Here is a 21,128-nt window from a genome sequence, read left to right on the forward strand (position 1 = left end):
TTATTGAGTCTGTTATTATATACAAGGTCATAATTGCCAAACAGCCACAGCTAAACACATGCCTTGCAGTCAGCTCCTGAAGCATCACAACGTAAAATTAATTGGTACTTGTTTGCTAATTAATAGGAACTATTTTAAGTAATGCACCATAAAACTTACCACTGGTATGCTCTTTTCTAAACAGCCATGAATGAACACAACTATTCCAATACCTTGGGAAGAACCTCCTCTTCTGAATCAGGGTGGGATGGGGGGAGTCTTTGTTCTTTGCAGTGGGACGTTTCTGTGCTCAGGCATTTACCGAAAGAGCTGTTCTCAAATAATTAGTCAGCAGTTATTCTACTTCCACAGACCAGCAAGAGACGTTCTTTGTGCGAGAAGAGGAGCGCCCACACCGAAATGTCTACTCAGAATAATTATTTTGGAGTAGCTGCCTCAGTGAATTTCCGAGCACCACTGAGATCAGCTCCCGCAGAATGATCTAACTGTGCCTCAGGGTAGCAACAAAGATCAAAAAGACATCTGAACTCCTTTGTCCCTTCCGGGACCTTTAAATCCAGGGTCAGCCTCTGTTTAGGGAAAGGGCTGGCAGCATAACAAAGCAGATCCCCACTGTGAAAGAAAGAAGCCCACATGTTGGATCCCTAATCCTACGGACAGGGAAGGAAATCCTTTGCACAAACGTGGCCCCTTCCCAGAAGCAAGGACCTGGCAGTCACTGCCAATAAAGCTACACCAGCCTGAACCAACCAGTGGTGGTGACCCCATCTCAAGGCAAGTCAGCACACAGCAGTAGAGCCAGAAAGCAGACAGCATCCCAAGGTTAGATCTGTCATGAGGGTAGGGAGAGCATCGAGTAGCAGGAGTCCACAAGGGAACAGACCATTGCTCCTGCAACCTCCCTTACACCCCCAGCCAAGCAAAACCCCTTCTATTTGTATTTCTGCAGGCACTTTTAACTACCCTCTAAGGGCTTATCAGTAATGCAAACCTCTTCTTCAACCACAATGGTTTCCAAAGTAAGGGGCACAGGCAGCATAAACTAGGTCTGACTCCTTTTTAAACTCATTTATTAAACTCATTTTTAAACTCATTTGCCCAGGCAGACCTGGGCAGGGAGATGGCTTTCACGCTGATTCCACTTACCATTCTACAAGCACCAGGGATCAGCACACTACGGGTAGTACAATGCACATGAACTTGTGTGGTAAGGCACAAGTAACCAAGCTCTCTGCTGGTTTATCCCTCTGTAAAGAGAATCACCTTACGGGTGAAACATCTACCATGACTTAAAATCACTACTGCGTCTGTTCAAGGTTCAATTAACAGATTAGCTGAACACTTAGCTAAAAATAGGCAAAAATCTGGACTGTTTTCTCTCTGAGCCTACTGCTTGAAAGCAAACAAAACACACCAACAGAACCGGTGTCAGGAATGAAACACTTTCTCAAATGCAACGTTATTCCTGGGATTGCATCCACATAGCTGAAGCACAGCTATTTATTCCACGCTCGTTTTTGAAGCTCCAGTATCTCAGCAAGCAGCAGTGCAACTCAATCCGGCAGACTCTGAACAGTTCAATATTCTCACAGGGCCAGATTATACACAGAGATTTTGCTACTTCTGTGGATCAGAGCCTTCCCTTTTTGCTGGGCACTGCACAGGCAGCTGTGAACAGGCACTACAGGTGAAAGTCTGCTCCATGATGGAGCTTTTTGGAGGCAGAATATAAAGGAGAAAAGCTTAAAGCATGAATTACACCTGCTTGTCCACCTTTTAATTTTTGTCTCTACAACAGAGTCAACCAAAGAATTCTCCAGACAACTGTCTGAAAGCATTCAGGTCTTTAGAGACCTCTTTTAAAGGGGTGGAGACGGTGTGTCTGCACAGAGCCATCTCTAAGGAGTCACACAAGGGCTTTCAGACAGTTGTCTTGAGTTGTCTTCAGCCAGCCCTGCGGGAACAAGAAGTGCTGAAGATCACACGCCTGCTCTGTGGTTTGCTGTCATTTGCGTCTCCTTTTCCAGGCAGCTCTCTGGTAAAGCACATACCTGTGTCGGAGGACATGAAGCAGTCATAAAACCCCATTAAAGATATGCAAACGCTACCCAGGAACAGGAAATGGGAGATCCTAAATGTAATCCCTGATTAACATGAAAGCCGTGCCTACACTTGCAGGAAGAGGCTAACAGCAAAGCAGGTACCCAGCTAACAGCCAGGTCATGTGGGTTCTCCTGAGCTGCACAATCTCCCCACCAACAGTGGGCACATCCTCAGACTCATGTCTGGATAGTTCACCCTCTGAGCCAAGTGGCTGCATGAGCTACTCTTACCCTTCTCTGTGGAGGAAGACAAATCTGTTCAGCTCCATTTGCTCCTGTTTGCAGAGAAGAAATAACATTCCTCTGGGTAGCAGGGGTGATGCACAAATTCACCAGTCCTCAAGAAAATGCTTCTAAAAGCAATATCCTCTTCCAATTAGAAACTAAATTTTATGTCTGTAAATATGTACTTGAAGGAAACAAAACTTTGTGAGAAGACTGCTCAGTTCCAGCCTGACATGAAATGGACTTTGTGTGAACATACCCAAAGGGCACCATCTGATGCACTGACAGTTCTCATATTTGAGAGGCTATCTCTATTTGTCTGAAGGATCCAGCTTAGTGTGTGTGCTCTATGGCCAACAGTCACACAATCCCGGATTGGTGCCTTAACAAGTGGCACTGAGACACAAGAGGCTGATCTCACTGCTACTGTTTGCACTGTCACAATACAGCATTAAGCCTATGACACAGGATTAGTGACCAAAGACAGCCACCCACTGCAACCAGACAGCATAAACCTTTACCTAGCAGGTGACCCAGAAAGCTTTTCCTAAGAGAGCACTTTCTCTTAAGAGAACCAGTGCTGATTTTTACACTTCAGAACAAATATCTAAAGAAACTATATGTTCCCTGAATTTAACACGGCACTGTGAAACCGCATGCCACCATTCATTTCTCATCTTGTGACATCCTAAGATTGGCATCAGCCCACACAGTAAACAGTGTAAAAACAACCTGCAGGGAGGAAGGGCATCAGTGTGAAACAGCCCCTGAAAGAGGTAAATCAGGATTCAGGTCTTGCTCTGTCACTCTCTTCCTTCTCAGTGTGACCTTGGTCACAGAGCTTCTCTGCATGCCAGTTCTGTTGCTGCAACCAGTGTCATCAGGCAGCAGCACTGCACCTCCAGCTACACATATCCTACATGCTCCGTATGCAAAAAACAGCCCTAGAATGAGAGCCACATCTAACAGAGGAGCACGGTTAGATGCTTACATTAAAACGAGGGCTTTCTTACATTAAAAGAAAGAGACGTCCTTTTCTTTGATTCAGACTGAGTGGGATGCAGCAGGATCACTCACCTAAGCATGCCCCTTTCAAACAAAAGCAGGATCAGGCACACCGTGTTTACTTGACTGGTAGAGCACTTTGGAAATGTTCCTGGAGTCAATGACTAAATAAGTCCCTCTCTTGATTTTAAATTGGAGATAAATGCTGCACGTCACATTGGCAAGCACATTAGAGCAGCTGGAAGCACAAAGACAATATCGGCTATTTCAGGCCTTTGTTCTCTCATTTTTTACCCTTGGCATGTTAAACAACTAAAGACCACACTGAGCAAATCACTGTTTTACCAGATAATGCTGCAGGCTTAGAGCTTCGAAATCCCAGGCTCCCAGCTCAGGCAGAAACACCAGCCCAACTTGGTGGCCTGTGGACCCAGCCTCCTACTTCCTGCAAGGCATGGATTAGCTGTGCTGCCCTATTACAAAGAAGACACAAGTAATAACCTTGATTAAAACAAACACACACACACTTAGGACAACAAGAGTGAAAAGAGGACGTGTTGCCCCCCTCTGTCTATTATAATTATGGGAAAAATTAACTTTATACATAGAAACACAAAGAGACAGGTGCTGCTACCACCATGTTACTATAAATACAAAGCAGCTTCCCCATATTCCTACAAAGCTGGTCTAGATTCAATGCAGGCAAAAGCAAAACTTCATCCAAAGATGAGATTTCAGAAGGCAATCTGCAGCCCTTTCACCTTGGAAAGTCAAGAAGCCTATCATGTTAAAATGGTGTTATGATAAAATGCATTATGTTCTCCATCTGAACAGTACTGCCTACATTATTAATGATGATATGCATACAAAAGCTTTTTAATGCTCACACTAGTTCCTTTTACAGAAATTATTTGATCATATTTAGAATGTGAAAGCTTGTGCATCTAACAGTGTAGCTGACTGCTGTCTTCAGTTTCTACATGGCAGAGAACGAGAGTCACAGAATGGTTTGGGTTGGAAGGGACCCTAAAACTCATCCAGTTCCAACCCCTCTGCCACAGGCAGAGACACACTCCACTAGACCAGGCTGCTCCAAGTCCTGTCCAACCTGGTCTTGCCAGGGATGGGGCCAGCCACAGCTTCTCTGGGCAACCAGTGTCTGTGTCACCACTCTCATAGTAGAGAATTTCTTCCTGAAATCTAATCTAAATCTACCCTTTCTCAGTTCAAGCCATTCCCCCCCCCCCCCCGTCCTATCCCTACACACCTTTGTCAAAAGTCCCTCTCCAGATTTCTTGGAGGCTTCCTATAGGTACTGGAAGGCTGCTCTAAGGTCTCCCCTGAGCCTTCTCTTGAGGCTGAAAGGTATCAACAGGTGCCTTTGGAGGAATCCATATCTATGTATATCCTGTATCTACATATTTCAATAGTACATGGATTTTTCACTGAAACACAACTCCTTTACACAAAAACCCTAAAGCCTTAGCTTAGTAAACACACCATCACGTACATCTGTTAGGGCTGTCTGCAGAAGTCAACCATTATGGTTTTGCTTACTTCCTCATAAAGATGCAGCAACATGCAGCTGCAAGAGGAAGCAGAGGCTTTGCAAGGGCATTCTCCCCAAGCACTCTTTAAGGGAAAAAGAATTACAAATAATTCCAGCACAAAAATGCACGTCCCTGCATAAAACCAGCTCGTAACACAGAGCACAAACGTCCATCAGACAAGCCTACGTCAGGTTAGGGGGTTCAGCCCTGCATGGCAGAAACAGCCATGTATTAAACAGCCTTCATTTTTGGTTGTATATCTACAGCCAGACAACTTTTTCTTCCCCTAAAAGCAAAACACATGCAAATGCCTGTCATCAAAAGGCAGGTAGTTTTTCAGTGTCACAATTACCTAGCCACAACTAAATGCTGTAATTTGTTGACCAGCTCCTTGCAAACTTCAATAATGACCTCAAACCCTTGGATAAAACTGCAGAATAATTTCCCCCCTTTAAATGCAATTTTGTAATGCTTTGATTCCCACCCATCACCAGGCCGAAGGGCTCCAGCAGCATGCTGCTACTTGTTTCTCATGCAGCAGCTAAAACAAAGCCACAGCCACACACAGCAGCTGCAGGAACTTTCCACCCCAAGCTTTCCAGCGAACAGAAACAGCGGCAATTGTCAGAGGTGTACTTCTGGAAAAGAAGCTTTCAATTTGAAAAGGGGAACAGCTGAAAATGCACTTTTTCAGTTAATAAACATTCCAACTAAATGGTTAAACTACAGAGGTTTTCTGCCAGCAAGTTTAGCTCACCTGCATGCTCTGCAACATACACAGGCAGCAATGTGTGAAATAGGGCATTTGAGAAGAAAAGCAGGAATGGAAACCAAGAAATGGTCAATGTTAGCATAACTTTGAAACATTTGCCTAATAGGCTTATACCTACAACTTCTGGCTCCTGGAGGCATCTGATGACACTAGAACCCATATTGGTACTACAAAGAGAAAAAACTTCCAGAGAACAGAGATTAAAAGAAGCCTAAAATCAAAACATGCTGAAGAATTGATTACTTTTTACAAATCACAGAAGGGCTTGGGTTGGAAGGGACCTTAAAGATCATCTTGTTCCAACACCCCTGCCATGGGCAAGGACACCTTCAACTAGACCAGGATGCTCAGAGCCCCCTCCTTAAACAATAGCTCCCAAAGAGTAAGCTGCTCATTTCTCAAGCAAGCACTCAGAGATCTGCCGATGGGGGAACAGCTTTAGGAAGAGGAAGTACTTGGCCCAGCTCCTCTGGGTGAACACTCCCCCCCACGATGGGCCAACACAGGGAAACCCTTCCTGTCGCACCACCGAGCCTGCCTCTCCGGTAGTGAGCAAGCAGGACCAGCTACACCCAAACTTCTAGAAACAATCTGCAGGAGTCTTCTTTGCTGGCTTTCAGGGATTTGTCCCTGAGACCAACAGCACTGCCACAATGGAGCAGCACCAACTCAAAACCTTGCCCTGGGGAGCTGCACCACAAGCAGCTGCTGCATTCAGCAGCCAGCTAGCTCCAGTTTGGGCACTTGTATTCCCAGGTCACAGAAATCATCTGCCCCCCCTCGAGCAAGGATCTAGATGAAAACACTACCTTGCCCGAAACAAGCCATTACACAAGCACCCAAGCTGGGAGGAACATTTATTTCTCTGCTAAATGTAGCCATGACAACCACATCTTCAGTTAAGAGACTAGCAGGAAGAGGTCATGAGGCCCTTGTCATGCAGGGATAAAATACCACACCTCAGGTGCATGCAGGAGGGTGAGTTCTGATGGACATCATCTGCAAATGAAGGAAACTAACATCCTAACATGACAAGCACACACCCCATCAAATCACCCCAGGCATTTAGGCACAACCACTGCAAAACCTTTACTGTAATACCAAACAGCAAACTGCTGGAGGATTTCTCTGCTAAAGAAATATCTGATAGACTTGAGGACACTAAACCACTCCAGAAATCCTCCTAATTCAAGTGCTTCTTATTTACTTTGAAACAAGCTACAGAACTATCAGGAAGTGATGCTTATTGCTGAAGCCACAATTAAAAAGAACGAGCAGCTTCCTTTTCAAGCCTGTATCTTGTTCTCATTGTCAAATCAAAGCTTCCCTCCCCTACCTCCTCTAACCAGGACCATCCCTGGAGGCATTTAAAAGATGTGTAGGGACATGGATTAGCGTGAATTTAGCAGTGTTAGATTTGCAGTTGGACTCAATGGTCTTAAAGGTTTTTTCCAGCTTAAATGATTCTATGTGTCAGAGCTCTGGTGCCACAGATGCTGGATGGCAGCACCCATTGTTTCTAAAGCCTGGATAAGGGCAGGAATGCTGGTACATACCATTTTCCCCAAAGCTTTCATACTAAAAAGCAGAGCCATGTCTTGCAGTATATATGGAATGCCCAGAACAGCACAGAGAACAGTAGAAAGCCAATGGCTACAGCAATTGAGTTATTTTTGTCCAACCACATTTTCATTTCACACGAAGTAAAGACAGAACCACTCCTGCAGGTAAATTCCTCCCTCCTCCTTCCTTCCCCACAGTTACCTTTGTTTTGTGGCTACATGAGTATTTTGTACTAAATCGGATTCTCTCTTCCTTGCTGTGAGCCCTTTCAAAAGCACCTGGCAGCCTGCAAATTAACACACACCTTACTACTATCTAGTAATAACATGAGGTAGGGGAGAAATCATGGGACCTTGTGTCACACAAAATTAACCTGTAGCCATAGGGCTCAGGTTCACAACCCCTATTTTACACAGCAGATTTAGGAGCATCTCTCAGATACTTCTGCTTGTCAGAGAAAGGATACACAGAAAGCCAGTCTCATCAATGGAATGATTCTGAATTAAGTTAAAGACACCCCATCATTTGGAAATGCGATTGGTTTTGTTAGGAGATTATTTGGTACTGTTGTACTCATTGCAGTTCTAAGTGTCATCAGATGCAAGTCCAGCCTTTGCCCAGTGGATTTTTATGATCTTTGACATCTGTTTAAAATTAAACATCTGTTCAATGCTGCTTCTCTGTGATCATAATAAAAAGGATCCTGACAGTCAGCACAGAACCGTCAAACACAGGAAAACATTTGGGAAAGGGAGGGAGGGAAATGTTCCTTCCAGTTCTAGTCACACTGCATTACTTTCAGCAATCAAGGACAACAGGCAAAATACCAGGAGACAGGATGAGGTTTTGCAGTTAATAGCAGCCTAAGTGCACACACTAACCATTTATCTGGGCTTCATTACCCATAATACATGTATATACATGCTTGTAGGGGTAGCCTAAAAATAATTTTCATGTTTTGTACATACAGGGCCTGAGCTGGTGACACTGAAGTCACAGCACATTTGACCCTCTGGGTGCACTGGCTCACAGCTGGACAGAGCCTGTGTTTGTCTCAGATCTATAGCCAGCTTCACACCAAATCTGGCAGTGCAGGCAGAAACCCACTAAGCAGTGCATCTCTAAAGCAGCTACGCAGGCTTCACCTCTGTGTAACTTCCCATTTTATTTTTGTTCATAGAAAATATTCTAAGTGTCTTTCAAAGACAGAATGATGCATTTCCCCTGTAAACATGAATAACTATAATCAACAGCTAGGCAGGGGAGAGCTTGCATCAGCCTCTGACAAACACACACCAATAAGCAGGATGTCCCCAAGCACAAGCCACTCCGACCCTCATTGCCTTCAACACAGCACGAAGGGCAGATTTGTGCTGATGCGTGTGAAGGCAAAGTCATCTGCAGAGGCAGAGAGCTGGCATCCCAAATCAGACACAGCCACACACAGCACGACTTCATTGGCTTTAAATGGGGAGAAGATGGAGTTAGCTACAGAGACGACCTGCAGGCCTGTGGGCACTACTAGCAGTCCTTCATGGAGGAATTCAACTGGCAAGGCAAGCCTGGAAATGAGATGGAGACACTACAGAAACTTCCACAGTAGTTTTCCAAAAGGTAACTCACTGAAGTTTACACAGAGCAGTATTTTAAGCTATTCTACCCTCTGAACAGAGTGCTGACAGGAGCAATTGTCTGTGTCTGCTGCCTAGAATAATGAATGGAAACCCTGAAGATTAAAAAGCACACTCAGCAGGACTATGACTAACAGGCTTTCTCCTGAGAAGTTTGCAAGTGGCAAACAAACAGTTCTCAGGAAACCAAGTTACTCGGTGCAAGCATGAAGAATAAGCCACGCAAAGAACTGCAGGCAGCAGGCAAGGAGAGCAGCGGCAGGAAGCACCCTGAATCTGATGGTCGCGCAGAGGACAGGAGAAAAGTGGGTCCAGGCAATGACTACTGCTCAAAAAGCAGCCCCAAAAGTAAAAAAACAATCGATACTTTCACACTTACGAAGCTTTGGTGAAGGAGAAAGGCTCATGAGGAGGAGAGAATGGCAATTCAAAGTACAGGAAGGAATAGAGTTGCAGTGAGCAGGATACCTCAAACAGCACATTAGGGCACAGCAGGGGTTTTCATGCCCAGTTGTATGTCCAGAGCCAGGCTCAAGCCATGTCAGTGCAACTTTGGGGACATATAACCTGCAAATCTCTGGCCACCTGCTTGTTGAAGTGCTTCTCTTCTGTTCCTTCTGCACTCTAGCTTAAAAGCAAAGGCCTTTATCACATGCAGCTGCACCCTCACATAATATAAGATACTAACACTTATCAAAATGGAACAGGTAGAACCAATAAACTGAATGGGGAACAACACAGAACTGAAAACTACCTTTTCTTTTTCAGTTTTTAAAGCAATTTGCATGCTTGCGATGATCAGCATCTACTGCAGAGATGGCAAAAAAAAGAAATGGACAAAAGTTTTAAGATGTAAATTTTGCAGTGTTTGTATAAGACAACCAAAATACTAAGTATATCCGAATGTTTACAACTGCACTGAAATGCCACTGCAGACAAAGGCTACAATACTAGGCATTTAAGTTTTATGAACTAACTCGGGTTGTTTTCAGCTTAGCATTTAGTCATTTAAAGATGGCTAGCAGGGGGTTACTGGAAAAAAGAAGGCCTGAAAGAAACTCATGCAGCAACAAACCATGGTAGAATACACTTACTGCGGTTACATGATTTAAGGGTTTCTTGTGGCCTGACTGATGAGCTAGCAATTACCATTACTGGAAGCAAATTTAAGAAACCTACACTAATGCTAAACCCTTAAACTAAGCTCTCCTGCCTAAGGAGTGACTGCAGCCAAAAGTACCGATAGGATCTTTGAAGAATTAAATATACCAATTCCTTAACACCTTTCAGCTATATCAAAAAAGATGTAATAATGAAAGTCTGTCTTCAGAGCCTGTATAATAAACTGTGTAATTAATTCCTCATCTGTCTGAATGCTCCACGTGCTGTCAGATGCAGTAGGTAAGAGAAGCCAAAAATGGAGGTGAGGAGGAAACAGGTTACTTAGAGAAATGTGTCTGAACTCTCAGCATGAAGACAGATGAGAGAATGAAACAGACAGAATGACAGACCTCATTGGTCAAGAAAGTCACGGTTTCAGAGGAAAGCATGTGCTATAGAAACCACAGTGACAGGCAGAGCTCTTAGTTTTAGAGTCAACCTCCCCTTGAGCATCACAACTAAGACCTGAACCAGACTACACAGTGCATAAAAAGCAGCCCATACTCACAGAAGCCCAGGTCCCAACTACTATGGTACGCAGTGTCCTACATACTGTAATTCCCATTGCAGGAGACTGCAAGCACACAGGCTGCTGTAGCCCCTGGTGTTTAAGCAACAGGAAATTGTTTCCTGAATCACTGCAAGTTATCACTGCCACAACTGCCTCGATCCTCAAGAGCAGGAAGAAATGCAGAAGGCTGCTCCCACAGCCTCAGCAGAGCTGAATGCTGCAGGAATGCAAATCTTCCCAGTCACATCATTCTTCATCTCAGCTTCACCTTTGTTTTGCCTGGGTCTGCCTATAAACACATAGGGTTGCTGTTACTGTGTCACTTTAAGTCAAGAGATGGGCCAGCCTGGGTATAGCGCTCTTGCATCTGAGGTAGATTTGTCCACCAACATTCTGAGCGTCCCCAAAGCAGGCGCTACAGGGATGTAATGGCAGCCTGAAGGAACCTCATCCCTCAGCCTTGAGGGCTCTCAGAAGAGAAAGGAGAACACCAGAACAACAGCCTGTCATTTCTGATAGCACTAGAGACTTCATAAAGATGTGGTCCATCTAACTTAAATCTGTTTTGACTTCTGCTGCTGAAGCAAAATCTTTGCTGTGAAATGCCAGCAAAGGTTTAATAACTCTAAAGGCAGCAAATTCAAGAAATACATTAAACTCATGAAAAACACTGAAACGGTACCATTTTGGTGCTCTGTAATGTACATATTTTTAATATTAATGCTTGCAGCTTAATTTTTAATATGCAGATTCTCCCTGAATCTCCCTATTTGAGACTCAGTCTGTGCACCACGGGGTAGTGAAGCCTCGTGGTGTGAAACACTTTATTTGCCAGTTCTAAGCACCACATCTAAAGATGAGGGTGTTCAAGAGGTATGTCAGGAGGCAGGCCATAAACACGGCCGTCTGTTACACACAAAAATGCATTACTGACTGTGCTCGGTCAGGGATGCTTTTACTTTAGAAGTGCCTTTATCCTTTTTTTTCCTTTCAAAACTCTTCCAAGCGTTCTCTATGGGAGCTTTGGCAGGTTTCCACAGAAAAGCATGCACAGGCTGGGAAGGAGGTTTGTGATCTCTAAGGGTGAGGTATTTGGAGAGGGGCTTCTGAACCCAGCAGGAAGGTCTGAGGCTCACAGGGCACCCACGCTGCCTACCACAGGCAGACCTCAGATTAAAAATAGCAGATTAAGGCACGCAAAGTGTGTAACAGTTGGTAGGGTATGTGGATAAATCAGGATGTGGGATCCATAATATCAATTTACTAAATATTTCTAAAGGCTTTTAACTACCAGCAATGCGAATACTGATTACAGCTGTCTGCCCACTGCTAAATTTAATGCGATAGAAGGGTTTAATACTATGGCTTTTCCTAGTAGCCCGTGAACAACGGCTTACAGCTAAACAGAATAGGCAATTCCTCAGTAAAAAGGCGACAGGAAAAATAATGTATACCTACGGCACAGCAACAAACCGAGGGAGAAACCCCAAGGAAGGACAAACAGAGCCGAGAGGCCTTTCGAAACGCACCAACGTCCGCTTCAATTGCCCCCCGCCGACGGGAGATGTCAGGATTTCACCGAAGACCGCGGGCCGACGGCGGCACCCGGCTGCGAGCCGGGGCAGCGGCGAGCGGGTACCCGGCTACCGCGACTGCCCCGACCCCACGGCCCCGGGGGAACACACAATGTCCGCCGGGAGGAGACGAAGAGCCGGCACCACACGGCCACGGCCGCAGCGGGCCCCGCGAACCCCCACGGAGGAGAAGGGCCTCCCCTGGCGGCTCGGCCGGCCCGCACAGCGCTGAGGCAGCGGCTGAGGCAGAGCCCCGCGTCCCGTTCCCCCCGCCCCGCGGCGCGGCGCCCACCTGGTCGGCGAGCTTGAGCACCGCCATCCTGCTCCGCTCCTCCCGCGCACATGCAGCTCCTGCCGAGAGCGCGCCCCGCGGCCGGCGCTGCTGCTGCCGCTGCTACTGCTGAGGCGGCGGCAGCGGCTCCGCTCCGCGCCGCCGGGGTGGAGGCCGCCTCGCCTCGCCTCGCCTCGCCCAGCCCAGCCCGGCCCAGGAAGCAGGGGCGGGCGGGCTGCCTCACACGGGCCGCGCCACCACCGCCGCCTGCCGCCGCCTTTGTTCGCGCCGGCGGCCGCTGCCTGCGCGCAGCGGAGCGCGGGGCCCCCCCGGGGGCTCTCCGCGCCCCCGCCCCGCCGGGCAGCGCGAGGGGCGGTGCCGCCGGACCGGGCCTGACCCGGCGCACGGAGGCTGAGGGGTTGAGCCCGCAGCGGGGGCCTGGCAGGGCTGGAGCTGGGGTACCCGCGGGCACCTGCCACACGCCGCGGGCAGGACGTGAGGGGAGCCGAAACGCGAGCACCCGCAGCCGGCTCCGGAGACCGGCGGCGATGCCCCTCTCAGAGCGGCGGTGGAGGCCGTGCTACCCCCGGCCCGCTGCAAGGGGGTCCAGGCTTGGACCATAGCACACTTGGCTACCAGCCCATGCGCACCGCTGTCTTCAGGCCCACTGTGGCTCCCACCAGGCTGAGGGAATGCGGGGAACGTGCTACCCCGAGCCCGCATAAAAGGGGAAATCGATGCCTTTTCCTTTCTTTCCCTTTTTCCCATTAGTGTTTGTCAATTTACATATTCCAGGCAAAACTGTCAGGAGTCGTTTTGGTTTTGTTTTGGGTTTTTTTAATCTCTTTTGGGATTACACAGTGGTAACAGCTGCCTTGCACTAATCTGGTCCAAGTGTTTCCATACTCTGTATTATTTCACTTCTCAAGGACCAGCACATCAGATAAGCTGTACTTCTTTTTAAACAAGCAAGCAAACAAGCAGCCCTATCCCTGCCCCGTGCTGCAGAGGAAAACAAGTATCACCCCGTGTTGCTGTTGAGCTGACCTAGGGCAAATTGGAGTTCCACCCTCAGAGCTGCCTGTCAATGTGACCTGAACACCAGAGCAAGAGTGCACAGCCAGGCACATGAGGGGTGAAAGTATGAAGGGGTAAATTCTTTCTTACCCCTCAGTACTGACGAACTGAATCCCTGAAGGACGTGATTTGATTAAAATAATTTGCACAATGCACAGCAACAGGAGTTAGATACACACTGAAGGTAATGAGGGTAACGTTTTTCCAAGGACATGTAACTGGAAAGCAAAGGAGTGAAGATTCCCTCTTTCCCTCCTCTGTATTGTACTAAGAGGCCACATATCTCCATACGAGTAAAATTCTGTGCCCAACACATCAGATAAAACTGATGTGATTTAAGTGATTTAAGACTTTTCAACCCTTGATTACAGAATGGGGTGACTGTAAGTAGTTAAAAATAAAAGGGGAAGTGTCTTCTATGGAAGAAAACTAATCCAAGAGGGAAACAGATGTTGGTTTCAGGCTTCTGAGGCATTACTGTAAATAGGGATTAAAAATAACAGTCAAGTCACCACACATTTTGAGTCCATCTATTTTAAAAGGGTCTTAATGGAAAAAACAGTGTTAATACAAATCAGTCTTTTAAAGTAAGCAAATAAAAAGCAGCAAGAGAGAACCCAGTACCTGTTCAGAATGCCTCATTTCCACCAGGTGTTCCTCATGCCAAAACACCTAGCAGCATTACGCTGGCATCAGCAGGTTTGCCATGCTTGGAACCATGCACTGCTGCCATGCACTGTGGACCGGAGCCTTTCTGTGTCCCACTGGTTCAGTCCAGCAATTCCACTTTAACAGCACGCTTCCAGGCTCTGTTGAAACACAGGCTCAGCACACAGAGGTCAGCAGTAAGCAGAAGTTAGCTTCCAGCTGAGAGCAAGAGGAAAAAAGGGAAGAAAATGCAGGAAAATTTCAGCATTATAAGGAAAGGTCTGGTTTGTGATTTTCCATTGTAAATGCTTATTTCCGAGGATTTGGCATGTGCCATAGCAATTCACCTGCAGTTAAACTTGGTGGGTATATCAAGAAATTTTTTTTTTTTTTTTTTTAGATTTGCTCTGTGCTCCAATCTGAGAATCTGGTAAAAATCTTGTATCTTTGTTGGGACCCCCAGCAACCTCCTGTTGGGGAGCTAAACTGATGGTATGCCATCTGCATGGAAATCTGCTGGTGCAGTAGGAGCCCAGCTCCTTGGGAGTAAAACACTGGGATAGATGGGAGCTAGTACTGAAATACCTTTCTGAAGTTCTGTTCCCCACAAGCAGTCTTGTGCACGGGATGGTGCCTGGGAGGACCAACCCCCTAAGATGCTGCTGCTTGGGAAGGTCCCCCCAGGGCACGCATGGCAACAGAAAGTGTTCACATCCCATATTAACAGGGCAGCACTTGGTTTAGAGAGTCCTTACAACTGTATTTACACTATTCATTAAAGTGCCCTTTGCATGAACTGCCAAGATTAGTCACAGTGCTACAATCATTACCATTGCAGTAAAGGAGTCCAACAGCTCTCTCAAAGTACAATGTTCTCCTCTCCTGTTCACAAAACAGCACAAAAACCACCATTACAGGCTTCTGACTTACCATGCAGAATTAACCCTGTCTTCTGAGCTGTTTTACTCTACAGACCCTTAGCCCTGGCTGCTACACTGACAGTAATTTCATAGCACATTTTCATGTGAAATGATGTGGTATGCTCAACTGCTTTTCTAGAGAAGAAGAGGCACAAAGACACTAGGATCCAGAGCTAGTATTTCAAGTAATGGTCACACCTGCAGCTCTCAGACCTGCAGCATTATGTTGACTTCCCCAACTGAGACAATAACAAATACCTTCAAAACAGGTGTGCAAGAGCTTTAAAAAAAATACACTTGAGCTTGCCAGATATCATCTTGAATTAAAGCTGGTTTTGGAAAGGAAAACCCCCCAGCGCTACACTGGGCCTCTGACAGGGAAGTGGAAAGAAACTCTCTAAGGATGGCTGGTGCATTTGTTCCCTACTGACCCATGCCTGATCCTATGAGGGTTCTGTGCATCCAGGTGGAACTCTTCTATGAAACACAAACACCACTCCCCCTTTACATAGTTTAAAAAGAAAACTGGGAATATGAAGCCTTGAACTTTAGCACTTAAGCAACTTCTGATGAACAGCAAGGAGGACCAGAACTGCCCCAAATAATGTGCAGTTGCCCATACTGAGATTTCATGATCTTCTGGCCACAACACCATGGGGCTCTGTAGAACACGAGCCCACTGGAACAGGCCTCTGCCAAAATCAAAGTTCCTCCAGTTCCATCTGAAACTGGATGAACGCCATTTACTATTAGCAGTTTTAGGTGCATGAACCACTTCCCCATCCAGACTTTGTGTCAGCACTTAGCATTCTCATACCCACTTGGGCTCAGCAAAACTCCCAGGCACGCTTAGATTTAAGCATGTGATTTCAACAGAACTTAGGCAGCATCCTAAGCGATCTGCCCTTTGTTAAGCTCTCACATGCCATTTTCACGTGGTGTAATATTGCAAGCCCAGGTTTGGGCACTGACTTAGGGCTTGAGAAACTCACTATCAATTCTCTCTCATGCCACAGCACTCCTGGTGTCATGGTGCCTGGTTTCCTGCTTGTACAGTAAAAATCTCCTGCCCTGCAAGGTGCAGCACCCTGATACGGCTGGGGAAAGATCTCAGGTAAAGGCTGCTGCTCTGGGCATTACTCAGCCAACACAAACTCAGTGTTAAGCCGTCCCATGCAGTATCAGGAAAACAACATCTGGGAGCTGCAGCAGAGGACAAGAAAGCAACTTCACTGAAATAAATCCATTTGCTCTGTATTTAAATGCTACAGAGAACCAGGATGGGGGGGGGGGGGGGGAAGCAGATGAACAGACCAAGGGCAGGAGCAGGGTCGGGAGTTCTCCCTGCACCACTGCTCCTCCTGCAGCAATACAAACATGTCTGCAAATTATCTGCTGGATCCCCACAAGCACTCCTACATCTCAGACACATCTCAGCATTAGGTTGATGTTTCCGCAGCCTAACAGGATGTGGTCACTAGAAGGCAGCCAAACGTCTGCACCACCTCCCTGCCCCTGCTCTGCCTGTGCAGCTGAGCAGCAGAGGCAGGGGGAAAGGCTTTATTTTGCTCTCCGAAGTCAGGTCTGCTGCTGTATTTAAGCAGGATGATCACTCACAGATGGAGGATGCAATTGTTCCTAGACATGTGTTTGGCTCCTGACTGCTGAAGAAAGCTAAAGTAAATAGAGCCAGTGTATTCCTGAATAGTGTTTATTTGCCACTGTTGAGCACGGGTGGATGACAGGGCTGATAGCAGAAGTTACATTTATCATCTCTAACCATTTCTGGTGACTTCAGGTGTCTAGCATGCCACTGGTCTCTACCTGTTGCCTTGAACAGCAGCACAAACCCACCCTGCTGTGCTTTCTTTTCCCCTTACAGACTCAGTGGCAGTTAGATTAGAGTGATGTATAAGCATCATTATGAGACAGCCATGGTGGAAACAAGCAAAACCATACAGAGCTGTGTGAATTCGAAATATAAGGGCAAACACAAGCCACAGCAGAAGACTGGACAAGCAAAACATCAGAGACAGTACTAATTATTGCTGCAACCATCTTTTCCTCCCTCCCGCACCACTACAGCACACAGGGTGATTAGGAGGTGGGATGCAGGTGGTCACCTCAGAAAGCACTTCAAGCTGCCTGTCATTGCCCTCTCCAAGTCCTCCCTTCTGTTTCAGAATGATTTACTTTCAGAAGGAGGAATTTATTGTATTATTTTTTTCCCTGAGGGAGATTCTTTTTATCTGATTAAGTTATTTTTCATCCTAGATCTACTTGTTGGGAGGTAAGGGAGGAATCAAACAACATGAATCCATCCACTGATAAGGACAAAGAGGGGAGGAGACCTTAACAGCACTTCATCTTATCCAGACACAGGCCTCCTCTCCTTTCAAATACTTTTTGATTATACATCTGCAGCCCTGTAGTTAATGCACAGAGGCTCAGACATATGATACCACTGGAAACTGTGAATTTGAAGCTGAAATCATAACTACTGCAGCCTTCTGCTTTGCTAACAGAAAAGGAATAAACACTCCCCCATATGTTAAGGTGTTCTTACAGGTGGTCTTAGCTAGCACCTCCCTTGCAGATATCCATGTAATTAATACTAGATTTTGAAGAGAAGGGAGGTGTTAAGGCAGATTACAACTGGACAGGATAATTCCTTTCTGGTTAAAACAGCCTAGAAATGCAGCTCTGCAAAAGAGGAAGATTTCGCTGGCAGGGGTAAGAATCAGGCTCACTGCAGTCCTTAAAGCAGTGTGTCAGTGGCCCGAGCAAACGCATACCTTTGCCATCCCTGACAAGAGCCTGCAACAAAGTCTTCAGCAATTTGTCACATAGCCCAGTGCTCAATCTAGAAAACAGGTAAGTCAGTAGGACATGGTGATTTCCATGGGCTTTGGACAACGTTTCACATGATGCAGTGAGGACAGGATGAAGGGGAAGAAGAAGCCTGTGCTTTTTTCTGCCTTGTATCACATAAAGAGAGCCAGAGAGATCTGGGTCATTTTGCTGCTTGTTTGGTATTTTTACTTTTATCTCCTATGCTTCTTTCCTGGAAAATACCAAGCTATTCAAGTCTGCTTTAAGTTTTCCAACAGATAAAAAAAAACCCACAACCTAAAAACCCCACCACACAACAACCCCACCACCCCACTGGACACTTCACCCCATTACAGAACAGCTGGCTGTGGAGTCTGGACTCCATTCCAAAACTAGACACGCTATACCTACTGGTGCTAAGGTACTGCAAAAACAAGAAAAGGAAATTAAGGGGAAGAAAAAGCAAGTCAGCAAGAGAGAAGTTCAGTATTTAAACTTTCTGTTCTCAGCCCTATTCCATTTATGGGTATATAAAATATCTTAAGTCTCCTGTACCATTAATCTTAAATCTCCTGTCATTAATCTTCTAGGGGAAACATGGAGAGAAAATAGAAGCCATAAGAAAAGTATACTTAGGGCTTCCTTGTGCATGGTATAAGTATACATGAGTTCAAAGTACTCCAGTTCTACCTCCTCACCCTCCCAAGTCATGACAACAGTGATTTTGGACTTTAAAAGCAGTATCTTCCAGTACTTGCAGTCTGAAGTGATTCACCAGCTTTGAGGTATTCTTTTTTAATTTAAATCCTCATTTTTCCACTGACTTACAAGTATGCCTGACCTTTAAAGAATTCAGCAAATGGTCTCCAGCGGGTAGGATTCCTGTTACATTGAAACATCCTCTGTACCCCTCTGAGGGCAACATCAGGTAACTGTACAAGTTGTATTTATCTAGTAAGTCAGACTGGTTAGAAACGTATCACTGATAGTTCAAATGGACACTACCTTAACCCCTCTTACACATTCACTTCACCTAAATAACCTATTAGTAAGTAGTTATTTGCAATCTCTAGCTTTGAAGTCTCTTTTTTACTTTCATGCTCAAGATAATATTCATTGAACTGGTCCACTAATATGAAATACCAAAGTTTAATCTCAGTTGCATTACAGCATCATCACTACTTTAATACAAGATATCCTGTCCTTGGTCTTTTCACTTCCCACTACCTGCACAATCTTCACTTCTGTCTGGTACTAGGTACAGCTGATGGGACACCAACAGATGCATGCCAGCAGTGTTGAAATCCATCAGGCAAAATAAAATAAGTTTGGAAAGAAAAGATCAGGCAAGTGTCCAAGGTTGCTGTCTTGGAAGTGAGGAGCACTGCATGGGATAAATTAGGCATGAATCCTTATCAATCCATTCTCAGTATGCAGAGAGGAATAAGGGGCCTGTGACTGAGCCTCTGCCAGTACCTAATGAATCCAATGCCAACTGTAAGACCCAGGTAAGATTTGGAACTGTTCTGCTAGCAAATTCCTTCTCCAGATTCAACTATATTTTCCCCAGTGCCCAAAATCCAGCAAGAGATTTCACTTTTCAAGTCACATGAAGAACGAAATCCCATCCCTGAAGTTACATTTAATTCAAAGGGTTGCAGAAGCACATAGTGGCTAACATGCAGTCGCCATCAAGGAGGGAGCAGCATCGTGGTAGCTTTCTCACTGATATTAGGGTTTAGCTCATAATCCAAAGGCAGGTTTTTCTCTTCCATCACAGAAGTTACGTGGCAAAGAGCTTTGTGGGGAGAACCATGTGACAGAGGATGTCAGTAACATTATTTCTGGAGAAATGCTCTAAGTCTGCATTAAGCTCAGATCTGCAAGATGAAAGCTAATGGAAACAGAACATCCTAAAGAGCCTGTGGTCCATAGTGCTTTATGAGTAAATAGAAAGCCTGCTATGCAATACTGGATGTTCCCTTACAAAAAGGGAGCACTAGACTAGAACTTTGCAGAATGAAGGTCTGTGAAGTAAACCAATTAAAATATAGGAATACACTAAAGCAGAGGAAAATTTACAATTTGTTTTCAGGAGAACAAAGCTACAGGAACAAAGATGTATATATTACAGTATCAGCTTGCCTCAAACTAGTTGGATCATCAGAAACCATGCTAAAAACTGATAGATGTCCAAATTCTCCCTAGAAGACAAATCAGAGCCATTATATACTCTTTTGCTGTAGCAATACTGAGAAACATCAGAGTGCCAACACTCATGGTGACAGACCACAGCCCCAAAGCTTGTCTGCAAACTGAAGGGGGTGCTGGGGCCCAGCTCCATGTGTCTACAAAAGGCAGAAAGCCAGAGGAATAGCCAGCAGAGCTCTGAAAATAAGCAGAAACACGGAGCTCTTTGGGGCACAGAATCAATGGGAGTGGCAGACTTTAAAAGGGCTTGTTCTGCATTCAGAAACAAAACTACACATTCCTGCAAATTTAAAACAAGATCAGATGTCATGGCTGATTCACAGGAGTTCTTCTATCAGAAAAGGATTCTGCCCAACCCAGATTTCATCCTGCCACTTGTGCAATATGTGTTTTGTTATGCTTCTGGTACCTGATCCAACTGCAGTTTGTATCCCAGTACTTGGCCAACTGCACTAGCTACTACACAGGCTGAAGAAGACAAAGTTCCTCCCGTGAGAAGCACGAACCTTTGGCTTCTGAGGAATGAAGGAAATACAGCAGCACAGTTATCTTAGTTTGGTTTTACTAAATTTTACCATACATGCTTCATGACTGCTATGCAAACTTGCCTTTACTGACAGCATTCATTCTGAAGTGGGTGGTGATGGTTCCTCAGATTATATATTTTGAGATGTTTTATTCCTCATGCTTGCTACTGCCTTGCTAAAAAGTGGGATTTGACTTTTCACAATGGTTTCTACTGTAAGCCTCAGGAGGAAAAATCCATTTTTCTTTCTGTGCTTCAGTTAAAGAAGGAAATAAGTAACATGAGCCATGAAAGGACTTTGATCCAGAACTAGGGAATGTAAATGCTTTACAGATGCCAAATAAGGATATTTCTAAAGAAAAAGAAAACAAAGCATTTCCCTACTCCAGCCCCTTTCCTTTCCAAACAAGGTAATGGAGAATTTTGTGAGATTTTGATGGAAGTTCCATTTCTCGAGGAGGTTAATTTGTTTTTAACAAGTACAGACATTCACCAGAATGAACAACTGATTGTTTTGACATGGGCTCATTGTGTTACTGGGAGGGAAAC

At 45.5% G+C, this 21,128-nt stretch overlaps 1 protein-coding gene across 9 annotated transcripts in view; it reads right to left on the reverse strand.

The window, feature by feature from the left end:
- ANKRD44 (ankyrin repeat domain 44) overlaps window positions 1–12,516 on the reverse strand; it is a 136,726-nt gene extending 124,210 nt beyond the window's left edge. For all 9 annotated transcript variants that reach the window (XR_004549888.1, XM_034065089.1, XM_034065086.1 and 6 more), the window contains exon 1: window positions 12,387–12,516. Coding sequence is in view for 8 of the 9 variants with exons in the window: in XM_034065089.1 (XP_033920980.1) it covers window positions 12,387–12,413 (27 nt within the window). In the remaining variant the exon portion in view is untranslated. The remainder of the gene's footprint in view (window positions 1–12,386) is intronic.
- Window positions 12,517–21,128: the final 8,612 nt, after the last annotated feature.

The sequence above is a fragment of the Melopsittacus undulatus genome, chromosome 8 (assembly GCF_012275295.1).
Source record: "Melopsittacus undulatus isolate bMelUnd1 chromosome 8, bMelUnd1.mat.Z, whole genome shotgun sequence".
In the NCBI taxonomy this organism is placed as follows: domain Eukaryota; kingdom Metazoa; phylum Chordata; class Aves; order Psittaciformes; family Psittaculidae; genus Melopsittacus; species Melopsittacus undulatus.